This window comes from Giraffa tippelskirchi, chromosome 5 (genome assembly GCF_054371585.1).
Source record: "Giraffa tippelskirchi isolate mGirTip1 chromosome 5, T2T-mGirTip1v1.2.pri, whole genome shotgun sequence".
NCBI lineage: Eukaryota > Metazoa > Chordata > Mammalia > Artiodactyla > Giraffidae > Giraffa > Giraffa tippelskirchi.
The window spans coordinates 168,925,499-168,949,416 of NC_137279.1; the positions used below are offsets into that span (position 1 = coordinate 168,925,499).

The 23,918-nt window shown below is 35.7% G+C and overlaps 1 protein-coding gene across 18 annotated transcripts in view; it reads left to right on the forward strand.

Moving 5' to 3' along the window:
• The window catches only part of NRDC (nardilysin convertase), a 100,275-nt gene that overhangs the window by 26,847 nt on the left and 49,510 nt on the right, over positions 1 to 23,918 (forward strand). For 12 of the 18 annotated variants that reach the window (XR_014052238.1, XR_014052237.1, XR_014052236.1 and 9 more), the window contains one exon: positions 16,710 to 16,783. Coding sequence is in view for 12 of the 18 variants with exons in the window: in XM_081485424.1 (XP_081341550.1) it covers positions 16,710 to 16,783 (74 nt within the window). In the remaining 6 variants the exon portion in view is untranslated. Of the gene's footprint in view, positions 1 to 16,709; positions 16,784 to 19,605; positions 19,687 to 23,918 lie in introns of all 18 variants that reach the window. The other 6 variants (XR_014052234.1, XR_014052239.1, XM_081485416.1 and 3 more) reach the window with 1 other exon arrangement.

Genomic DNA, 23,918 nt, shown 5'->3' on the forward strand with positions numbered 1-23,918 from the left:
TCATAATCTATAGATAACCATGATTGATATTTTGGAATGTAGCCATCTATACTTGTAATATATATGGGATCAGCTTATTCATATCTTTTCATATTTTAAAACAAGATGTATCACATTTCATACAGTTTTATAATTAATAAAACATGACTAAGTAATTGTGTATCTGTTTAGCCATCCACATATTACCAATTGAATCATTTTCAGTTTTTGGTACTATGATGCTATGGTGAATATTCTAGTCTTTGTATACATCCTTAATCATTTCCTTTTGCTGAGTTCTAAGGAGTGAAATTTCTGAGTGTATCTGCATGAATATTTTTAAAACTTTTTTAAAAAGAGCTTTTGATACTCAAAACTATCTTCTAGAAAGTTTGTCAGGGCATTAATAGAGCTTTGATATAGCAAGGTTGTAAGCCAAAGCATACAGTAGTAAAAAGAAGTCACTTTGTACCAAAATCTAGATAAATATAAGATTGAAATACTAAAAAAGAAAGAAATAATCGAGTTTGACCAGTATAGTATAAGGTCTGATGGCAGTTTTTGGTCCATTTTTTGTTGGTTATCTGTAGTATCAAGAATCTGGCAGATACCTATTTGAGATGTCGTGAATGAATTAATACAGATTTTTTTTTAATATAAAAAAATGCCATAAAATCAGACACAAATGACAAAAAAACAATTCTCAAAACATGACAGTGGTCAAGTTTTCTTAAATTGTCTCATCCTTTAAGAAATTAATTTGACCCTGAGAAAATATTCGGGTAAATTCCTGTAAGTTGAAAGCATATGCCATTATTTTCAAGGAAATAAATATTTGTCTGTTCTTGAACCCCCAAGTTAACAGCTTTTCCATTAAAATAATGCCAAAATCCTGTTAAAATTGACATAATTACTTTGATGACAGTGTTTACAATAGGATACAACCTAGTGGTTTTTCTTCTTTCATCTGAAATATGGCTGTCTACTTTGTATTCAGTGAAATAGTTTATAGATCTTTTTAATCGTACACTTAAGGATATGCTCACAGCACATATATTTGATATCAGTGTTTATCTAATTAAACATTTAATTCCAAGATAATGAACAAAAGAATAGAGATAAAAGAGTTAATCAAGCAGTGCAAATGAGGCCCAAATTTATCTTTTTTATAAACTTAGAAAATCAGGAATACTCTTTAGGGTGACTGCATGTTTGCTTTTGTTTCAAAGTTTTCAACTCCCAAGTTTTACAACATGTTAAGAAAACTTAAGGAGTAGACATATTGAATACTCATGAATAAACACATTTTATTGGAAAAAAGAATAGGCAAAGGATGTGATGAAAAAATTACAACCACCTCAGAGATGATGAAATTTGATATAAAGTCTAGTTAAAGAACTTGTTTCATTTCTTCTTAAGAAATTATATAGATTTTTAATCTAAGGAGTACTTCAGGAAATCCAAGGATATTTGCACATTTATTACAGATTATTTCTACTAAAAAACTATTAGAATTAATAAGAAGAATGCTACTGCCTAATAGAAATTAAGAAGAATATCAAGCCATGAATTTATGCCATAAATGGTAGACACTGGTTGAGCATTAAGCATTGCATATTCTATAGTAAATATGATAATTATTATACTTCTACAGTTAATATGACTTCTCTGGTGGCTCAGATGGTAAAGCATCTGCCTACGATGTGGGAGACCAATCCCTGGGTTGGGAAGATCTCCTGGAGAAGGAAATGGCAACCCACTCCAGTTTTCTTGCCTGGAAAATCCCATGGATGGAGGAGCCTGGCAGGCTACGTCCATAGGGTCGCAAAGAGTCGGACACGACTGAGCGACTCCACTTTAATTTCACGTTCACAATGCAGAAAACCTGAGTTTGATCCCTGGGTCGGGAAGATCCCCTGGAAAATGGAATGGCAACCCACTCTAGCAGTCTTGCATGGAAGATTCTATGGACAGAGGAGTCTGGCAAGCCACAGTCCATGGGGTTGCAAAGAGTTGGACATGACTGAGCAACTAGTACATGTAGTAAGTTTTGGAAAAAAAATGTTGCTCAAGAGGCTCATGTCATATTGATAAAACTTAACTAGGAAGACATAATTGTTTCCAGTTTGAACTCACCTAATAGCATAGCCTCAAAGTAAATCAGATGTAAAGACCAACAAATAAGTAACCAACTGCAGTGGGAGATTTAACGCCCCTTTCTCAGTATTTGATAGAATAACCATAAAATCAGTAAGGACGTAGAAGATTAGGACAAAAAGATTACCACTTGAATCCTTAATCAACACCTTCCAACTACAAAATTTTTTCATTTGATCATATTTTCAGCCACAAATTCAGTCTCAAATTTCAAAACATTGAAACCATATTATTAATGATTATGTTTTCTAATCACAGTGTATGTACAGTTAAATTTTAGCTAGAAATCAGTAACAGAGAGACAACTAGAATATTGCCTTATGCTTGGAAATTAAATACATTTCTAAGGAATACCTGGGTAAAGAGAAAAGCATATCAGAAATTAGAAAATACTTTGTATTGAATTATAAAAATATTATAGAATAAAAGTTCTGGGATGCAGCTGTAATAGTACTTAGAGGGAAATATATACTCTTAAATGTGTATTCTGTCAGCTTCCCTCATGACTCAGTTGGTTTAGAATCTGCCTGCAGTGGAGGAGACTGCCTGCTATATAGTAGACCTGAGTTTGATCCCTGGGTTGGAAAGATCCCCTGGAGGAGGAAATGGCAACCCACTCCAGTATTCTTGCCTGGGAAATCCCATGGACAGAGGAGCCTGGCAGGGTACAGTCCATGGGATCCAAAGAGTCGGACATGACTTAGCAACTAAACCGCCACCAAATGTATATTTTAGAAAAGAACAGCTTAAAATTAATGAGCTGATCAATCTTAGGAAGTCTGAGTAAGACCAGCAAAGTATGCCCAAAGAAAGAAGAAAGAAATGGTGAAGATAAATGAAATAAAAAGCAGATTGACCTCAGCAGGAATAGTGAAATAAGGACTTCTGAAAGCCCCTCCTCTGTAAAAGCAATGAGAACCTTGCCAAAAATTGTCAAAATCAACTTTTTCAGAACTCTGGAAATAAGCAAAAGCTTGCAACAATCCAAGGAGTTTATTCAAGCAAGTGACTAAATCTTGGTAAGAATAGTTTGCTTTGAGACATTTTAATTTGCCCTGTTTCCATTCCTGTCTACCCAACTCTACAGTAGTCTTGAAAATGAAGAGATCCTACAGTCTTAGTGAGAACGGCAGTCTAGCAGCCACTGAAAGGAGCTGGATGGATTTAGAGATCTCTAAAAACATCGTTCTGGAGAATCTTCATTATTTTACCTGTCTAGCAGTTCCCTGGGAACCACCATTCATGAACTTTTATGATTTGGCCTGACTGGGAGCTCACACATTTGCAAAAATCTTTGGAGACATTTGTCTACAGCATTTAGATGGCAGTAGTTTAACTTTAGATGGCACCCCACTCCAGTACTCTTGCCTGGAAAATCCCATGGATGGAGGAGCCTGGTAGGCTGCAGTCCATGGGGTCGCTAAGAGTCGGACTCGACTGAGCGACTTCACTTTCACTTTTCACTTTCATGCATCGGAGAAGGAAATGGCACCCCACTCCAGTGTTCTTGCCTGGAGAATCCCAGAGGCAAAGAAGCCTGGTGGGCTGCCGTCTATGGGGTCGCACAGAGTCGGACACGACTGAAGTGACTTAGCAGCAGTTTAACTTTGTGACTATCTGAGGCAGTGGATAAAAGTTGGAGCAAACAAAGCTTAAAAGGAAAAACTGCAAAATAAGATATCCTAAGGGGCTTTGAAAAGCTCCAGGATATTCCTGGGAATTTTGAAGATCACATGTGTACATAAAGCTTGTCATGTCCAGGGCTGTATGCATGCTCAAGAAAGACTTAAGGCCTTATACTCTTGTCATGGCTGATCTTGAGTCTCTGTGCAAGCAGGATGTGATGGCTAAGGTAGAGTTGTAAACTGCCTGACTGTTGAAAGCATCCCCCAGTATGCACAGAGAACCCCTTGGCAAGGCATTTAAGGCAGTCTCTCTGCAGCCAGAGATTATCACTAAGCTAACCAAGCCATCAAAGAATACAGACTTCACAGGATTAGTTTAAGGTAACTGTGAGTTGCTCAGTCATGTCTGACTCTTTGCAACCCCATGGTCACAGGCTCTTCTGCCCATGGAATTCTCCAGGCAAGAATACTGAAGTGTGTAGCCATTCCCTTTGCCAGGGCATCTTCTTAAACCAGGGATTGAACCCAGCTCTCACTCATTGCGGACAGTTTCTTTACTGTCTGAGCCACTAGGGAAATCAGAAGGGCACTAAATATGTAAATGGTAACAACAAGAAACAGCAATAACAACAAACCCTGAGGAGGGAGGAGAGTCTTGATTTACAGAGTTGCTACATTATATTACTAAAAAATTTTTTTCAACAAAATTATGAGGGTTGTAGAAAAGTATGAACAGTAGTCAATAGATACTGTTCCTAGAAAAGTCTAGATTCTGGAGTTAACTAGACAGAAACTTTAAATCACTTATTTTAATTATGTTCAAGGAGCTAAAGAAAACTATGTCTAAGAACTAAAGGAGAACACAAGAATGATGTCTTACTAAATAGAGAACATCAATAAAGAGATACAAATTATTTTTTTCCCAGATAAATAGGTGCTTTATTTTTACTCACTTTTTAAAAAAATTGGAGTACCATTGCTGTACAATTTTGTGTTAGTTTTGCTGTACAACAGAGTGAGTCAGTTGTGTGTATACATATGTCCCATCCCTCTTGAACCTTCCTTCTAACACCCCCCAACAGATACAAATTATTAAAAGAACCAAATAGAAATTCTAGAGTTGAAAACTACAACTTGAAAAATTAACTAGAAGAGCTTAACAGAAGATTTGAGCTAGCTGAGTAAAGAATGAACAAACTTGAAGAAAGATTAATTGGGATTGTCCAGTCTGAGGAACAGAAATAAAGAAAAGGGATGAAGAAAATAAAACAGAGCCTCAGAGATCTATGGGATACCATCAAGCATACTAGCATGTGTTTTATAGGAGTTCCAAGAGGAAATGAGAAAAATATTGAAAGTATTCTTAAAGACATAATAGCCAAACTGTTTCCAAATTGGTAAAAGACAAACATCTACACATTCAAGCAACTCAGCAGATTTCCAGAAGAATAAACACAGTGATATTCACAATAATGACTTTCACATTAAGACATGTTATAATCAAGCCATTAAAAGCTAAATGTAAAAAAAAAAAAAGGCTAAATGTAAAAAGAAAATTGAAAGTAGCAAGAGAGGAGCAGCTTTTTTCATAAAAGTTAATCTCAATAAGGTAAACAGGTGCTTTGAGAAATCATGGAAGCAAGAAGACAATGGTATGATACATTCAAAGTACTGAAAGACTGCAAACCAAGTATTTTTTATCCAGCAAAAATATCCTTCTAAATGGAGAAATTAAGACATTCTCAGCTAAATTAAAATCGTCATTAGCAGATCTTCTCTGTATGACGTATTAGATGGATGGCGTCTTTCAGACTGAAATGAAAGGACACTCAATTCCACATGAAGAAATAAAGCACACCTATAAAGATAACTTATACTATACTATATCATTTATGCTGTCTTTGTTTACCTATATAAATATAAAAGATATAGTTTTTATAATTTTTTTCTATCTGATTTAAAAGATAGCTGTATAAAGCAAAAATTATAAATGTGTTGATAGGCATATAATGTATAATGATATCATTTGTGTGGCAATAATAGCACAAAAAAGAGAGAACAGATATAAAGAAGTGAAGCTTTCGTATAATACTGGAGTTAAGTAGGTATTAATTCAAAATGGATTGTTACAAGTTACTCAGTTCAGTTCAGTTGCTCAGTCGTGTCCGACTCTTTGCGACTCCATGAACCACAGCGTGCCAGGCCTCCTTGTCCATCACCAACTCCCGGAGTTTACCCAAACTTATGTCCATTGAGTCAGTGATGCCATCTAACCATCTCATCCTCTGTCGTCCCCTTTTCCTCCTGCCTTCAATCTTTCCCAACATCAGGGTTTTTTCAAATGAGTTAGGAAAATAACTCAAAAATATAGTAAAAGAAATGGCAAGGGAATTTAAATGGTACTCTAGAAAATACTCTTGGCACTGAAAGAGAAACCTGCCCCAGAGCTGAGTTTGTCTAGTCAGGGTCTGGAGGTGGCTGAGCACCAGGGACCCAACCTTTGCAGGGAGACAACTTGTATCGGGGTTTTTCCACCTCTGCAGACCCTGAATCATAGCTGCCAATTTGCCTGTTATTACATGCAAGGCTTCCCTTGTAGTTCAGTTGGTAAAGAATCCACCTACAATACAGGAGACCCGGGTTTGATTCCTGGGTTGGGAAGATCCCCTGGAGAAGGAAATGGCAACCCACTTCAATGTTCTTGCCTGGAGAATCCCATGGACTGTAGCCTGTCAGGCTTCCCTGTCCATGGGGTTGCAAGAGTTGGACACGACTTAGCAACTAAACCACTAGAAAATACCTGTTTTAACAAAGAAGTCAGCATTTGAGGAATAGAGGGGGAAAAGGGCATAAGACTTGCAGTAGGTAGTTAGCAAAGACAGATATAAACCCTGTCTTATCAGTAATTAAATGTAAATAGATTAAGCATTTCAATTAAAAGATAAGACATTGGCAGACTGGGTAAAAAACATGAGTCAGATATATAATATCCTGCCTATAAGAGACACACTTTCATTTTTTTGACATATAATTGCTTTACAGAATTTTGTTGTTTTCTGTAAAACATCAACATGAGTCAGCCATCGGTATACATATGTCCCCTCCCTCTTGAACCTCCCTCCTCCCTCCCTCCCCATCCAGGCATCTAGATTGATACAGAGCCCCTATTTGAGTTCCCTGAGTCATACAGCAAATTCCCATTAGCTTTCTATTTTACATATTGTTATGTAAGTTTCCATGTTACTCTCTCCATACATCTCACCCTTTCCTTTCCACTCCACCCCACCCCGCCATGTCTGTAAGTCTGTTCTCTATGTCTGTTTCTCCATTACTGCCCTGCAAATAAATTCATTGGTACCATCTTTCTGGATTCCATATGTATGCGTTAGTATACGATATTTATCTTTCTCTTTCTGACTTACTTCACTTTGTATAATAGGCTCTAGATTCATCCACCACATTAGAATGACTCAAATGTGTTCCTTTTTATGACCAAGTAATATTCCATTGTATAAATGTACCACATCTTCCTTATCCATTCATCTGTTGATGGGCATAGAGATTGCTTCTGTGTTCTAGCTATTGTAAATAGTGCTGCAATGAACATTGTGTACATGTGAGAGACACACTTTAGATTAAAGTACTTTTCTCCAGCATTGATACATGTTAGGTCATAAAATAAATTTATTTCCAATATATTTGAAAGAATGAAATTATACAGAGTATGTTCTCTAGCTGTAATGGAATGGAACCAGTAATCAGTAACAAGGAAATTTGGGGAATTTCACGAATATGTAGAAATTTAACAGCCTACCCTTAAATAATCAATGGATCAAAAAAGAGATCACAAGGGAAATTAAAAAATACTTAAGAGACTAGTGAAAATGAAAACAACATACAAAAAAATTATGAGATGCGTCAAAACCAGTGCTCAGAGAGAAATTTATAGCTGTAAACCCCTCCATTAAAAAACTAAGATCTCAGGTGAACCTAAACTTGCATCTTAATTAGCAATGCAAAGAAGAGCAATCTAAACCCAAGTAAGCAGAAGGAAGGACATAATAAACATTTGAGTGGAAATAAATGAAATAGGGAATAGAAAAACAATAGAAAATAAACAAAATCAGGATTTGGTTATCTGAAAAGGTGAACAAAATTGACAAACCTTCAGCTAGACTGACCAAGAAAAAGAAATGAAAGAGTGGACATTAGTATGATATTAACCAAAATAAAAAAATTTATAATAGAATTGTGAACTGTTGTATGCCAACAAGTAGATAGCCAAGATGAAATGGAGAAATTTGTAGAAAGACACAAAACTGTTGAAACTGACTCAACACAGAAAATCTGAATAGACCTATAATGAGAGATTGGATTAGTAATCAAGAACTTACCAAAAGAAAAGTATAGATCCATATGACTTCACTGGTGAATTCTACCAAACATTTAAAGAATTAAAACTAATGCTTCATAAACTCTTTGGAAATATAGAAGAGGGACACTTCTAAGTCATTCTTTGATGCTGATATTACTCTGATATTAAAACTAGACAATGATTGTACAAGAAAACTACAGACCAGTAGTAGAATATAGATGCAAAGATCTTCAACAAAATACTACAAAACTGAATCAGCAACATATAAAAAGGATTATGCACCATTCAGGTGGGATTTATCTCAGGACTGCAAGTGTAGTTCACCATACAAAAACCAATCAACATAATATGCCAAATTAACAGAAGGACAGAAACACATTTCAAAAATTATCTCAGTATAAACAGAAAAGGCATTTAATTGAATTCAGCACGCTTTCATGAAAAACATGTAATAAACCATGAATAAAAGGGAACTTCCCAAACTTCATAAAGAGTATCTATGAATAACCCACAACTAACATCATTCTTAATGGTGGAAGATTGAAAACATTTCCCCAAATATGAGGATCAAGACATTGTAGTGGAGGTTTTAGCTAGAACAGTTAGACACAAAAAAGAAGGCATGCAGATTGGGAAAATAGTAAAACTACTTGTAGATGGCATCATCTTATATGGATGATTCTCATTATTTATGGAGAATTCATCTACTCACTAAAAGTTTTTGTAACTCCAAGATGAATACTTGTGATGCTTTTGCAGTCATTCATGGACATATGGGGAGAAAAAATTGTGAAGAATTTGAGTTGCCTGACCTACACATTCTCAGCTGAGGCTGAACAAGGCAACACTCTGCCTTTTTATATCAGCTTTCATACAGAAGTGACTAGAGGATAGGGAACAGAATAACATAGTAGAAGCTCCGGCTCTGGAGCCAGTTCTATGGAGTTTGAGTCCCAACTCTGGTACACATTGGGAAAGTGGCCTCAGGCAAAGTCCTTAATGCTTCTGAATCTCATTCTCTTTTTTGTGAAATAAAAGAGAATCAACTAGAATGAGATACCTTTAGGATTTAAGGTCATAATCTGTGTGTGTGAGTGTGTGTATGTATGTATGTATTACTCCTAGAGAGTCATTCAGTACTTGCTTATTCAGCAGACGTGACAATTTTAGAAAACACAACTATTCCAAATAGCAAGAACTTACTATATGTGAATAACCCTACAGATTCCACAGATGAACTGTTAGAGCTAATAACAAGTTCAACAGGGTTGCAGAATCAAGATCACTGTACAAAAATCAACTGTAGTTTTACCACTGGCAATGAAAAATTCAAAAATGAAATTAAAGAGAAAATTCCTTGTACAGTAGTATTAAAAAGAATAAAATACTTAGGAATAAATTTAACGAGAGAGTTGCAAGAGCTAGAAAGACGTCCCGTGTTCATAGATTACAAGACTTAATATTGTTAAGATGGCAGTACATCCCAAATTTGTCTATAGATTCAACTTAGTCCATATCAAAATTTCAGCTGTCTTTTTTGAAGAAATTGATGAGTTGGTTCTGAAATTCATATCGAAAGGAATTGACCAAGAATAGCCAAAATTAATCCTGAAAAAGAACAAAGTTAAAGGACTCAACATTCTCAGTTTCAAAACTTACTCAAAGCTACATGGTACTGACATAAGAATAGAGACGTAGGAGAACTTCCCTGGTGGTCTCGTGGCTAAGACTCCATGCTCCCAATGCCTGGGTTCAACCCCTGGTTAGGGAACTAGATCCCACATGCGACAACTAAGACCCAGCACAGCCAAATTAAAAAAAAAAAAAAAGAATAGACATACAGATCAGTGGAATAGAGTTGGGGCTCCAGAAATAAACCATTATACTTATGGTTAGTTGCAAGGGTGCCACATCAATTCAGTGGGAAAGAACAGTTTTTCAACAGATGGTAACGAGACAGCTGGATATGCACATACAAAAGAATCAAGTTAGATCCTTTGTTCATGCCACATATTGAGACATATACTTAAGTGTAAGAGCAAAAGCTGTAAGACTGTAAAGAGAACATAGGCTTAAATCTTTGTGACTGGACGTGGCAATAGTTCTGCAGATATGCCACAAAACGGAACAAAGGAAAAACTGGATAAATTGGACTCCACTAAAATTAAAATTTTTTTTTGCTTTAATGGGTCCTGTGAAGAAAATGAAAAGACAGTTCACAGAAGGGAAGAAAATATTTAAAAATCATATATTTGCTAAGGTGCTAGTGTCTGTGTTCAACAATAAGACAAATAATCCAATTTTTAAATGGGCAAAGAATTTGAATAGACATTTCTCCAAAGAAGATGCTCAGGTGCCCAATAAGCACATGAAAAGATGCTCAACATCTTATTACTAGGAAAATGAAAATCAAAACTTCAATGAGGTGTACCACCTCACACTGGTCAGAATAGCCATCATTAAAAAGTCAGCAAATAATAAATGTTGAACAGTGTGTGGAGAAAAGGAACCCTTTTACATTGTTGGAGGGAATGTAAACTGGTGTATTCACTATGGAAAACAGTGTGGACATCATGATCCACAGTCATGATCCAACAGTCCCACTCTTGGGCATACGTCTGAAAAAGACGAAGACTAATTTGAAAAGATACATGCACCCCAGTGTTCATAGCAGCACCATTTACAGTAGCCAAACATGGAAGCAACCTATATGTCCATTGATAGATAAAGGGATAAAGAAGTGGTGTGTATATACAACAGAGTATTACTCAGCTATAAAAAAGAATGAAATAATGCCACTTGCAACAACATGAACGGACCCTAGAGGTTATCATACTAAGTGAAGTAAGTCAGAAAGAGAAATCTGAGACCAATATGATATCACTTATGTGTGGAATCTAAAATAGAACACAAATGAACATATCTATGAAACAGAAACAGACTCAAGGACATGGAGAACAGACTTGTGGTGGCCAAGGAAGAGGGGTGGAGGGGGAACAGTTGGGAGTTTGGGATTAGCAGATGCAAACAAGTATATATAGGATGGATAAACAATAGGATCCTGCTTGATAACAAGGAAATTATATTCAGTATCCTTTGATAAACCAGAATGGAAAAGAGTAGAAAAAAGAATATGTGTAACCGAGTCACTTTGCTGTACACAGAAATTAACACACCACTGTAAAACAGTTATACTTCAATTTAAAAAAACCTCAGGTACCACTTCAAAAAGAAGAACATTAACAATTATTGGTGAATGTGTAGGTAAATTAGAACCTTCATACATTGGTGGTGGTGCAGCTCTGTTAGAAAATGTAGTTAGAAAACTTCATCAAAAGTTAGAGTTACAATATGACCCAGCAGTTCTACTCTATACATGCTCTAGAGAATTGAAAACATACGTTTACATAAAAATATCTACATGAGTGTTTGTAGCAGCATTATATATAATAGGTCAAAAGTGGAAACAACCTAAATGTCAATCCACTGATGAATGGATAAACCAAATGTGGCATATCCATACAAAGGAATGTTACTTGGCAATAATAAGGGAATGAAGTTCTGGTGCATGATACAAATGTTTGAATGAATGTTGAAATGAATCTTGAAAACATTATGCTAAGAGAAAGAGGCCAGACACAAAAGGCCCCATATAAGGTTTGATTCCATTTACATGAAATGTCCAAAATAGGCAAATCCATAGAGACCAAAAGTGTTATAGTGCTTGCCAAGGGCTAGAAGGATGAGGGAATAGAAAATGACTGTTAATGGGTGCAGAGTTTATTTTTGGGTTAGTGACTATTTTCTGAAATTAGTGGTAATGTACACAATTCTGTGAATGTAGTAAAATCCTTTTAATTGTACTTTTAAAGGGATATTTTGTGGTGTATGAATTATTTCTCAATAGAAACACAAACATAGACTTTCCAGAAAGCTAAATGTTCGTTTGAAAAAACTAACAAAATAGATAAACCTTTCATGAGACTGGTCAAAGGAAAAAAGTATGTGAAAATATCAGGAATAAAAAAGAATATGATATATTGGCTGATATTGAAAATACAATAAGATATTATGAAAACCTTTTCCAGTAAATGAAAAACTAGAGGGCATTCACGAATTCTAGTGATATTAGTTATAAAACCCACATAAGGGAAATTATAATTTAAAAGTTTGCATACTCATAATCATTAAAGAAATCAATCAGTAATGAAAGATCTTCTCAAAAATAAACTTGTTCTTAGAGTCTTACGAAAAAATGGAAGAAAGAAATAATTCCTCCCTCATTTAAAAAACAGCATGACTTTGATATAAGAAAGTATAATATAAGAAAAAATACAGACGAGATTCACAAACAGGCTGACATAGCAGTACTGAGTTGGGTTCATCCTGGAAATATGAGGTAGGGTTAACACAATCAGTGCTGTTCATTTCACTGCCATTGAAGGAGAAAAAACCATAATTCAGTGTATGTAGAGAAAAATTACATGATGAAATTGAGTATCTATTAATGAAGATACTGTTGGCAAGTGGAGTATAACGTAGCTTTCTCAGTGTGATATTTGATATTTTAAATCAAACCTTATATTTATTGGTGAAACTTTGAAAGATTTCAAACTGGGATTAAGAACAAGGCAGATGCAGTTTATGATCACTTCTATTCATCATTCTGTTAGGGAAGAAAGAAAAATAAGCAAAATAAACTACTGTCATAGCATATGATATGATTGTGAACATAGAAAATCTAAAATCTATAGATAAAAATTACTAACAATAGAATTCAGTAAGATAGCTGGATATGCAAAAATTTAAAATCATAAAAATAATGTTTAACATATAAAAGTATAATTTCTGTGTATCTGCAGCAGTTAGAAATTGAAATTTAAAAACAAATTTATAATAGCTACATAAATAATCAGACATTCAAGAATCATTCCCCATAACTAACCAGGGACCTATTGTATAGCACATGGAACTCGGGTCAGTGTTATGTAGAAGCCTGGAAAGGGGTGTTTAGGGGAGAATGGATACATGTGTATGTATGGCCGAGTCCCTTGCACTGTTCATCTGAAACTACTGCAACATTGTTAATCAGCTATATCCCAATATAAAATAAAAAGTTTAAAGTTTGGGGAAAAAAGGAATCATCCCCCAAATTATATATAAGACTTCTTCATGGAGAATATATTAAAATCTTATTTAAATATTAAATAAAAGACTTGAATAAATTGAGAGAAATACTATTTATGGATTTTAAGCCCTTTTTAAAAAATTTTCTTTTGTTTTTGGCCACTTTGCTAAGCATGGAGGATCCTAGCTCCCCAGCCAGGAATCGAACCCCTGCCACGTGCATTGAAAGTGCAGAGTCCTAACCACTGGACCACCAGGGAATACCCCAAAACCTTTCTCGCTTGTTTTTTTTAGTGACATTAGTTTTTCCTATTTAATGTACAGATTCAGTGATATCGCAACTATAATCTTAGATTTACTTAGTCTTAAAAAGACAACCTAACTCTAAGATTTATAAGGAAATACAGAGGGCTAAGTATAGCCAGGATACTTTTGAATGGGAAAAACAACAAGGTCGTAGAACTTGACCTACTAGATATTAAAATTTGCTTTGTAATTAGGACATTGTGGTGTTAGCAGAAGGCTAGACAAAGAGATGGTGGAACAGAATATTTCTTGGAATGGAAATAGACCAACACATACGTGGACACTTGATTTTTGATAGGAACAATATGAAGCAGTGGTCAAGGGCTTTTTAAAAAAATGATATACCAAGACAGTATAATGGCAAAAACAAAAATGACTCCCTATCTCACAACATACACAAAAAAAATCAATTCTATGTGGATTATAGACCAAAAAGTGAAAAGTGCCATTAAAAGTTTTATAGAAAAGTGTGACTTTAGGCTTAGATAAGGATTATCAAACAAGATGGAAAAACAAAAAGGAGAGATGACAGTACATTGTGTTCATGTAAAGATAACATAAAGAGAGTGAAAAAAGCAAGTATAAAATGGAGGAATATATTTGCAACACATGTAACTAACAAAGGACTTATATTTAGAGTAACTACCATTGAGTTTTAATTATTAGATTACATATGTTTACATATGATTATATATGCTATTACATATTATATAAGTGAAGTGAAGTTGCTCAGTTGTGTCTGACTCTTTGCAACCCCATGAACTGTAGCCTACCAGGATCCTCCGTCCATGGGATTTTCCAAGCAAGAGTACTGGAGTGGGTAGCCATTTCCTTCTCCAGGGGATCTTCCTGACCCAGGGATCGAACCTGGTTCTCCCACATTGTAGGCAGACAGTGTTTTACCATCTGAGTCACAATGGATAATTAAATATATATACTGTTAGAATCAATAAGAAAAATACAACCAAATAGAAAAAGCCCTTAAACAAGCATATTATAAAAGAGGAAATTCAAGTTATTACTAAATATATAAAATGTTCTATCAGGAAAATGTAAATTCAAATTATTATGAAATTTAATGAAATTTAACGATATGTGTACCTGATTTCATAAGTAAAAAGTATCTGAGGACTACTCTTTTTTAACTTTTTAAGTTAAAATATTAAAGATTATTAGTATTTCACTTAATGGTATAACTGTATTTGTAAACTTTAATGTAATTTATTCCTTATATAGGTTGTGATACATCAAATTACATATGCAAATTACCCATTTATATAATAACAGCAATCAAGTTTTTAAAGGATATGAAATTATCCTTCTAAAAGTTACAGAAAATTTTAATGTCTGACAATACCAAGTTAGGGTGAGGTTGTAGAGGATTGGAGGAATGCTCTGATGTAAGAGTAAACTGGCACAATCACTTTTGGAAAGGTTTGGTATTAACCTGGTGATGTAGAATATATGATTCATATGCTATTACCTAGGAATTCCTTTCTTAGATAGATATTTAGACAAACTTGTGCACATGTGCCGTAATACATGTTTATAAGAATGTTTTTGACAGCATTGTTTGTAATAGTTCAGATCCAGAACCAGCACATATGTTCATCAGCAGTAGAATGGGTGAATAAATTCATGCAGTGGAATATTTCTACTGCAGTGAAAATAAATCAGCCACAGTCACGTGTAACATCGTGAATGACTATTAAAGTGTTGAGTTAAATAAATCATGTAAAGGGTATATAAACTATATATCCATTTATATGAAGTTCAAAAATGAAACTATATTGTCTAGAATATGCATTCTTGGCAGGGTTCATATTGTTTCTTTTGGTGGCAGAAATTAGTTCTTGGAGGTGAAAAAATGTTTGATATTATAATGGTGTATGGCCCTCCAAAGCTTAACCCTACCTGCAAAATCTTCACTTAGTATTTAATTTCTTTCTGTGTTTTCTCAAGTATCACATGAGCACCATTTACACTGACACTGAGTTCATGGAAAAGATGCAGAGTGTATGCAAGGTCAGGGCTACAAATTTGTGTTGATAGATGATTGGAGGACTTTCAAATGATTGTTTGATCTTGAAGTCATCACTAGAGGTAGTCTGCATCTGTCAGTTGGTTATCATTAGCTGCCTTGTGGATGTTGTTTATGTTTGACCCTCTCTCTTCTTTTGTGTGTGACTTTGATTTTTAGAATTAAATATAATATTCTGTTTTATTATTTAATTCAACAAAAGTTATTAAGCCCATCATTAGTTAGTTATACCAAGTACTGAAAAGAAAAAAATGTCAATAATATTTTAATGAGTACTAGTAGCTAATTAAGTTAAAAGTTTCTTCTTAGAGCAAGCAAAAGTTCGAAGTTTATTAAATATTGTAGGAAATTAATTTTTTAATGTCTTGCTGGAAATATTAATTTTTAAAAACTTGATTGCTGTTATTATATAAATGGGTAATTTGCATATGTAATCTGATGTATCATAACCTATATGAGGAATAAATTACATTAAAGTTTACAAATACAGTTATACAATTAAGTGAAATACTAATAATCTTTAATATTTTAACTTAAAAAGTTAAAAAAGAGTAGCCCTCAGATACTTTTTACTTATGAAATCAGGTACACATACAATATGTAAACAGGCTGTATATATGTACAGAAATTTCATAGGGTAGTGATTGGAATAAGATTTCTGAAAAGGCGCCTTAGGGTTGATAATGGAAAAAAAAAAAATCACCAGTCTAGAAATACATGTATATGTGTTAAAACTATCAAGAAAAGCAGGGAAGTGATTATTGTAACATTTAGGATATTACTTATGAGATGGTGCTGGGTGCTTCTGGAGTTTTAACAGTGTTCTGTTTCTTGAACTGAGTAGTTGCCACTTCAGTATTTGCCTTATAGTCTGTATGCTCATGTTTTATGTATTTTTCTGTAATGGGTATTATATTTCATAGTAGAGAAAACATAGTTTGTAGACTTTAAAAATCTAGAAATGCTGTATATTATTTAAGTTTTATACACATGATTATGAACTAAATCTCCAACTTAGTCAAGTTTCTTACTTTAAAAAAATAGATGTTGACTGGTGAAAAGCTTTTACCAGACAGGTTTTTTTTTGTTTTGTTTTAAGATGGGCCCAGTTTTTCATCCATCCACTAATGATCAGAGATGCAATTGACCGAGAAGTTGAAGCTGTTGATAGTGGTAAGTGCTTTATGTCTTACTGCTTTTTCCTTCATTGATCCAGTTATTTAACACATTTATCATTCTTTATCACTCTTTATGTCATAAAGGGCTAAATTGAAATAGAAATGTCATGTTTGTTACTGAAGCCATCAAATGTCTATTCAGTGTAGATTTGAAATAAATCAAAGGATTGTGGATTTTTTATTTTTCAGCCTTTACTTTTTTTGAGGGTTTTACCACAGTGACTGACCTCTTACCATAATTCTTAATTCTTAAGACTAATACTGGGTATTCAAACTTTAGAAGTTCACATACTCTTTTTGCATGAAGAAATATTTCCTCTGAGGCTTTACTTTATGCACCATCCTGATATTGAAATAGCTTATTTTTTGTTACTTCTGTGTGTCAGTGCTTTGTGGGTTTAGCTTCTGTAGTTCTGAAAATAATTTTGATTTGTTTATGGATGAAGAAACTAAACTCCTGAGTAGGAAACCTTTTAATGTTACTTTTTGATGGTCTTTCTTATGTTTGTGATTTAAAGATTGAAGACCATAAGGAAAACTGTGTGTCTGTATAGGGTGAGGACTCATTAGAGAACTGTGCTACAGCTATCCCTCAGTTACAGAGTATCAATAAATAATATCACTGCAGATTAACCCTGCTTCCTAATGTTAGCATTAGAAACATGTAATAGTACACTTGGGGGGACTTCCAGTTCATATAGGTTAGGCTTGGCTTGCATGACTGAAGAGGCCAGGTCTTTGTACTAGTTCTTCCTTTTGTAACATTTTCCCTTTGGTTTGATTGTGTGTCTATTTCTGATAGTCATTTACTGCCTTCACTAGGCTAAATAAACTGCAGATGACTGGAAAGAACTATCTGTTTTCAAGTCAGCAAACTGTGTTTTATTTATAGAAATGTCACTAATTATGGCCCTCAATTTATTAGTAAAAGAGGTAGAAGGAGTTAAATTCCTCCTAGCTCTAGTCACTTCTTATAATCAAAGATTTATTTTCTTCATTTTTGTTATTTACTTACCCACAACTGTTTTTTCATAGGCCCAGATAACTTTGTTGAATGTATGAAAACTAAAATAAATAAGGAAAACTCTAAAAGCCTTCCCTACTTTTTGGAACCTAGGAACTATATTCTGTGTCTTTAATTCTTTCAAATGTGTTTTTATTTGTATTGTTTCAAGAGTGGGTTGAAATTGCCATTTAAAAGATTAAACCGTGATGGTCCAGTGATAGGACTCAGAAATTGTACTGCCAGATCCCAGGCTTAATCTTCGGTTGGCAGACTTAAGAGTTTGCTAGCTGTGTGGTGCGGCCCTCCCCCAAAAAGATTAAACATCTAATTTAATTTAGAATATATTTTATTATATTTTTAATATGTGATATATGATGTGTACTCACACACTCACAATAAGTAGTTTTGGTTTAAAATGAACTTAGGTTAAAGGCTCTGTTTTTTTTTGTTTTTGATGATAGGAGACCTAGGTTTCAATTTGTAATCTGATACAAATAGCTAGGTATATATCATTAGTTACTTAACCTTCTAAGTATAAAGGATTTGCTTGAGATTAGGGAGATGAAAGGGGCTTCCCCAGTGGCTCAGTGATAAAGAACCCACCTGCAGTGCAAGAGATGCAGGTTCGATCCATGGGTTGGCATGATCCCCTGGAGGAGGGCATGGCAACCCACTCCAGTATTTTTGCCTGGGATTGGTCCATGGGGTCGCAGAGAGTCAGACACAGCTGAAGCGACTGAGCATGCCCTGTATGCAAGGAGATGGGAGAGGTCTTAAATTTTGGTATAACAAAACTAGTATTCATTAAGTAGTTGTTTTTTAGCATGTTGTTTATGATATATTATTCTCTTATTTGTATTTATAATACATCAGAAAATTTAAGATGAGCTAAGTTTAGGTTCTATGAACATACAAGATTATTTGAGGACTCAGTATTTACATATTGGTAGATACTGATATTTATTATGAACACAGCATAAATTTATCTTGGCTAAAGCTACAAAACATTTATAATTGAATAGTGTCACATGCTAACACATATTGTATGCAGACCATTAAGAGTTAACAGCTTTAGGCCAGGTCTAAGTCAGTATTGTAGTCACACATCTTAGCCTTTCTTTTTCCAGAATCAGTATCTACAAATAATGAGGTCTATTAAGCACTTTTGAAAGCTTCACAATTGGATGTTATTTTCTTTTATTCAGATGTAATAATCTTTATTCTGTCATTCTCACCTCATTTGCATGTTTTTAGTTGCCTGCATGCTTTAATGACCCATTCAGTGTGAGAGGAGTTGAAATGAAATTCAACTGTCATGGTAGATTTATCTTTTCATTTTCCTTTTCCTTCTCCTGCTGATGGAAGAGATTCTTTCCTAGGTTTTAAATTTATCACTTGTTGTACCTTCATTACCATGTCCTGCGTTGACAGTCTGTTTTTGGTCTGATCTTTCAATGGAGCGGTTATACACATAAATTTATAAGAATTTGTTTGCACAAAGCAGATAGGTCTGTTCAGTGTTTTATAATTTTTTTGAATACATTTAATCACAGAAGCCACAAATGTACACAGGATAGATCTTAAAATCAGATTGACTTATTGCTAAAATAAGATTGTAGAGAAAATATTATTCTTAATGATTAGCTCTTTATTTTAATGATTATTCATACTCTTACATAATCCTATGTAATTGCCTACATATTGTACCTTAGTAATTGAGATTGGGGATATGACCAAAGCTTTTTTTTAATATAATCAAGTGGTTGAGTGTGTTCTCTAAGTGTTCAGTATTTATACTCTATTTTTATCAGTTGTAGGGGAATTCTCGGAGAAGGCGATGGCGCCCCATTCCAGTACTCCTGCCTGGAAAATCCCATGGATGGAGGAGCCTAGTAGGCTACAGTCCATGGGGTCGCTAAGAGTTGGACACGACTGAGCAACTTCACTTTCACTTTTCCCTTTCACGCACTGGAGAAGGAAATGGCAACCCACTCCAGTATTCTTGCCTGGAGAATCCCAGGGACGGCGGAGCCTGATGGGCTGCCGTCTATGGGGTTGCACAGCGTCGGACACGACTGAAGCAACTTAGCAACTTAGCAGGGGAATTCTAAATTACTTTTTGTAGATATGTCTATATGTCTACACTTATTATAGTTTCCTGTTGCTGCTGTAACATATTACCAGAAGCTCAGTGGCTTAAAATAACAGATTTGTTTTCTTAAACTTTTGGAGTTCAGAAATCTAAAAGATTTCCTCAGGACTGCATTTCTGTTGGCGGCCCCAAGGGAGAATCTGTTTCCTTTTCTACCTTCTAGATACCACCTAATTTCCTAGACTGTAGCTCCTTTCATTATCTTAAGAGCCATTGGTGTGGAATCTCCTTTGCTATCTGACCCTGCTTTTGTCTTAACATCTTCTGAATTTGATCCTCTTACCTCTCTCTTTTAAGGACCCTCTGATTACATTGGGACCACCCAGATAATCTAGTAGAGTCTCCTCATGGCAAGATCATTAATTTAATCACAGTGCAAAGTTCCTTTTACCATATAAGGTAACACATTCACAGGTTTTGAAGATTAAGATATGGCCATCTTTGGGGGCCATTGTTCAGTCTTTCACACTTAATAATGGAATTGTTTTCTTCTGTGTTATAGCCACCATATCTTCATATTTTTACAGCGATTTTAAAAATTTGCTCTGTTGAAGCTATGTATATATACTTTTTACTATGTATTCTTTCCAGATACGGAAATTATAAATGTATTTTTTTTTTTACTGTCTCATCTTTGATTTAGACTTCATGACTTATAACTGAATATGTTATTTCACATACGTTTCTACTTCTTTCCATCTCTTCTGTCACCACTTTGGTTTCCGCTCTCTTTACCAATAATAACAGTAATGGCTCCTCATCAGTTTTCCTGTCTACTTTTGCTTCCACATTTACAACCAGAATGAACTTACTGAAGTCTAGATCTATGATAATGATAATGTTCAGTTCAGTTCAGTTCAGTTCAGTCGCTCAGTCATGTCCGACTCTCTGCGACCCCATGAATTGCAGCACGCCAGGCCTCTCTGTCCATCACCAACCCCTGGAGTCTACCCAAGCCCATGTTCATCGAGTCGGTGATGCCATCCAACCATCTCATCCTCTGTCGTCCCCTTCTCCTCCCGCCCCCAATCCTACCCAGCATTAGGGTCTTTTCCAATGAGTCAACCCTTCGCATGAGGTGGCCAAAGTATTGGAGCTTCAGCTTCAACATCAGACCTTCCAATGAACACCCAGGATTGATCTCTTTTAGGATGGATTGATTGGATCTCCTTGCAGTCCAAGGGACTCTCAAGAGTCTTCTCCAACACCACACTTCAAAAGCATCAATTCTGCGGCGCTCAGCTTTCTTCACCGTCCAACTCTCACATCCATACATGACCACTGGAAAAACCATAGCCTTGACTAGACGGACTTTTGTTGGCAAAGTAATGTCTCTGCTTTTAAACATGCTATCTAGGTTGGCCATAACCTTCCTTCCAAGGAGTAAGCGTCTTTTAAATTCATGGCTGCAGTCACCATCAGCAGTGATTCTGGAGCCCAAAAAAGTAAAGTCTGACACTGTTTCCACTGTTTCCCCATCTATTTCCCATGGAGTGATGGGACCAGATGCTATGATCTTAGTTTTCTGAACGTTGAGCTTTAAGCCAACTTTTTCACTCTCCTCCTTCACCTTCATCAAGAGGCTCTTTAGTTCTTCTTCACTTTCTGCCATAAGGGTGGTGTCATCTGCATATCTGAGTTTATTGATATTTCTCCCGGCAATCTTGATTCCAGCTTGTGTTTCTTCCAGCCCAGCGTTTCTCATGATGTACTCTGCATATAAGTTAAATAAGCAGGGTGACAATATACAGCCTTGACGTACTCCTTTTCCTATTTGGAACCAGTCTGTTGTTCCATGTCCAGTTCTAACTGTTGCTTCCTGACCTGCATACAGGTTTCTCAAGAGACAGGTCAGGTGGTCTGGTATTCCCATCTCTTTCAGAATTTTCCACAGTTTATTGTGATCCATACAGTCAAAGGCTTTGGCATAGTCAATAAAGCAGAAATAGATGTTTTTCTGGAACTCTCTTGCTTTTTCGATGATCCAGCGGATGTTGGCAATTTGATCTCTGGTTCCTCTGCCTTTTCTAAAACCAGCTTGAACATCTGGAAGTTCACGGTTCACGTATTGCTGAAGCCTGGCTTGGAGAATTTTGAGCATTTCTTTACTAGCATGTGAGATGAGTGCAATTGTGCGGTAGTTTGAGCATTCTTTGGCATTGCCTTTCTTTGGGATTGGAACGAAAACTGACCTTTTCCAGTCCTGTGGCCACTGCTGAGTTGTCCAAATTTGCTGGCATATTGAGTGCAGCACTTTCACAGCATCATCTTTTAGGATTTGAAATAGCTCAACTGGAATTCCATCACCTCCACTAGCTTTGTTCGTAGTGATGCTTCCTAAGGCCCACTTGACTTCACATTCCAGGATGTCTGGCTCTAGGTGCGTGATCACACCATCGTGATTATCTGGGTCATGAAGATCTTTTTTGTACAGTTCTTCTGTGTATTCTTGCCACCTCTTCTTAATATCTTCTGCTTCTGTTAGGTCTATACCATTTCTGTCCTTTATCGAGCCTATCTTTGCATGAAATGTTCCTTTGGTATCTCTGATTTTCTTGAAGAGGTCTCTAGTCTTTCCCAATCTGTTGTTTTCCTCTATTTGTTTGCACTGATCGCTGAGGAAGGCTTTCTTATCTCTCCTTGCTATTCTTTGGAACTCTGCATTCAGATGAGAATATCTTTCCTTTTCTCCTTTGCTTTTCGCTTCTCTTCTCTTCCCAGCTATCTGTAAGGCCTCCTCAGACTCTCCTTATTAAACATTTGTAATGCCTTACCATTATTCCTATAAGTAATAATAGCTAACATTTATTGAGCTTATTATGTGCATCATTATGATTATTACCTCCATTATCCTTATTTGACATGCAGTGAAACTGAGGCTTAGAAGGGCTCTTTCAAAAATTGTTTCTTCCTTATCTCTTCAGCCTGATATCTTGACTCTGCTTTGATTCTGAACTTTCTACCTCCAGCAGCTAGTTCAGTAGTACCTGCTGCATAGTAGATGTTCAGTATAGGAATGTATCTTATTTAATTCTTATTTTAAAAAATCCTATGAACTTGGTACTAGTAAGTCCATACTGTAGACGAAAAATAGAATCTGGGAAGTTAGATAACTTCCTCAATGTTGTGCAGCTTAGTAATTGCAGAACTTGAATTCTAGCCAAGATATTTCTGGCTTCAAAGTGATTGTTTTTAACCATTAGTACTTTATTACCTACATAGTTGGCTTTGTAGGAAATTTAAATAATATATATGGCAAAATTCTCAGATAATAAGGAATTTGATTTAACATTTTATTAGCACCTTCATTAATAAAATCTTGGACATAGCATCTGCTGACTGAATAAAAATGCACAGCCTAAAAGTTGAGAGTTATGTTTTACTTGATGGGTTCTCTGAGGACTTCCGGAGAAGGCAGTGGCACCCTACTCCAGTACTCTTGCCTGGAAAATCCCATGGACGGAGGAGCCTGGTAGGCTGCAGTCCATGGGGTCGCTGAGGGTCGGACACGACTGAGCAATTTCACTTTCACTTTTCCCTTTCATGCATTGGAGAAGGAAATGGCAACCCACTCCAGTGTTCTTGCCTGGAAAATCCCAGGGACAGGGGAGCCTGGTGGGCTGCTGTCTATGGGGTCGCACAGAGTTGGCCACGACTTAAGCGACTTAGCAGGGGCAGCTGAGGACTTCAAGCCTGGGACACAGCATCTCAGATAATGCTGAGAAAACTGTTCCAAAGTGGCAAGGGGGATCAGGGAGCCAGGATATGCAGGAGTTTTTTGCAACAAGAGACCAGGTAGTTGGAACATCAAAAGATTACTGTTAATAAAAGAAAATGAGATATCTCAAGGTAAGGAATTTAGTGCTTTTCTATGTATGGGAAGATGCAAGAGTCTGAACTCACTGAAATCATTCCTTTGATAGCATCGATGGCACCCCACTCCAGTACTCCTGCCTGGAAAATCCCATGGAC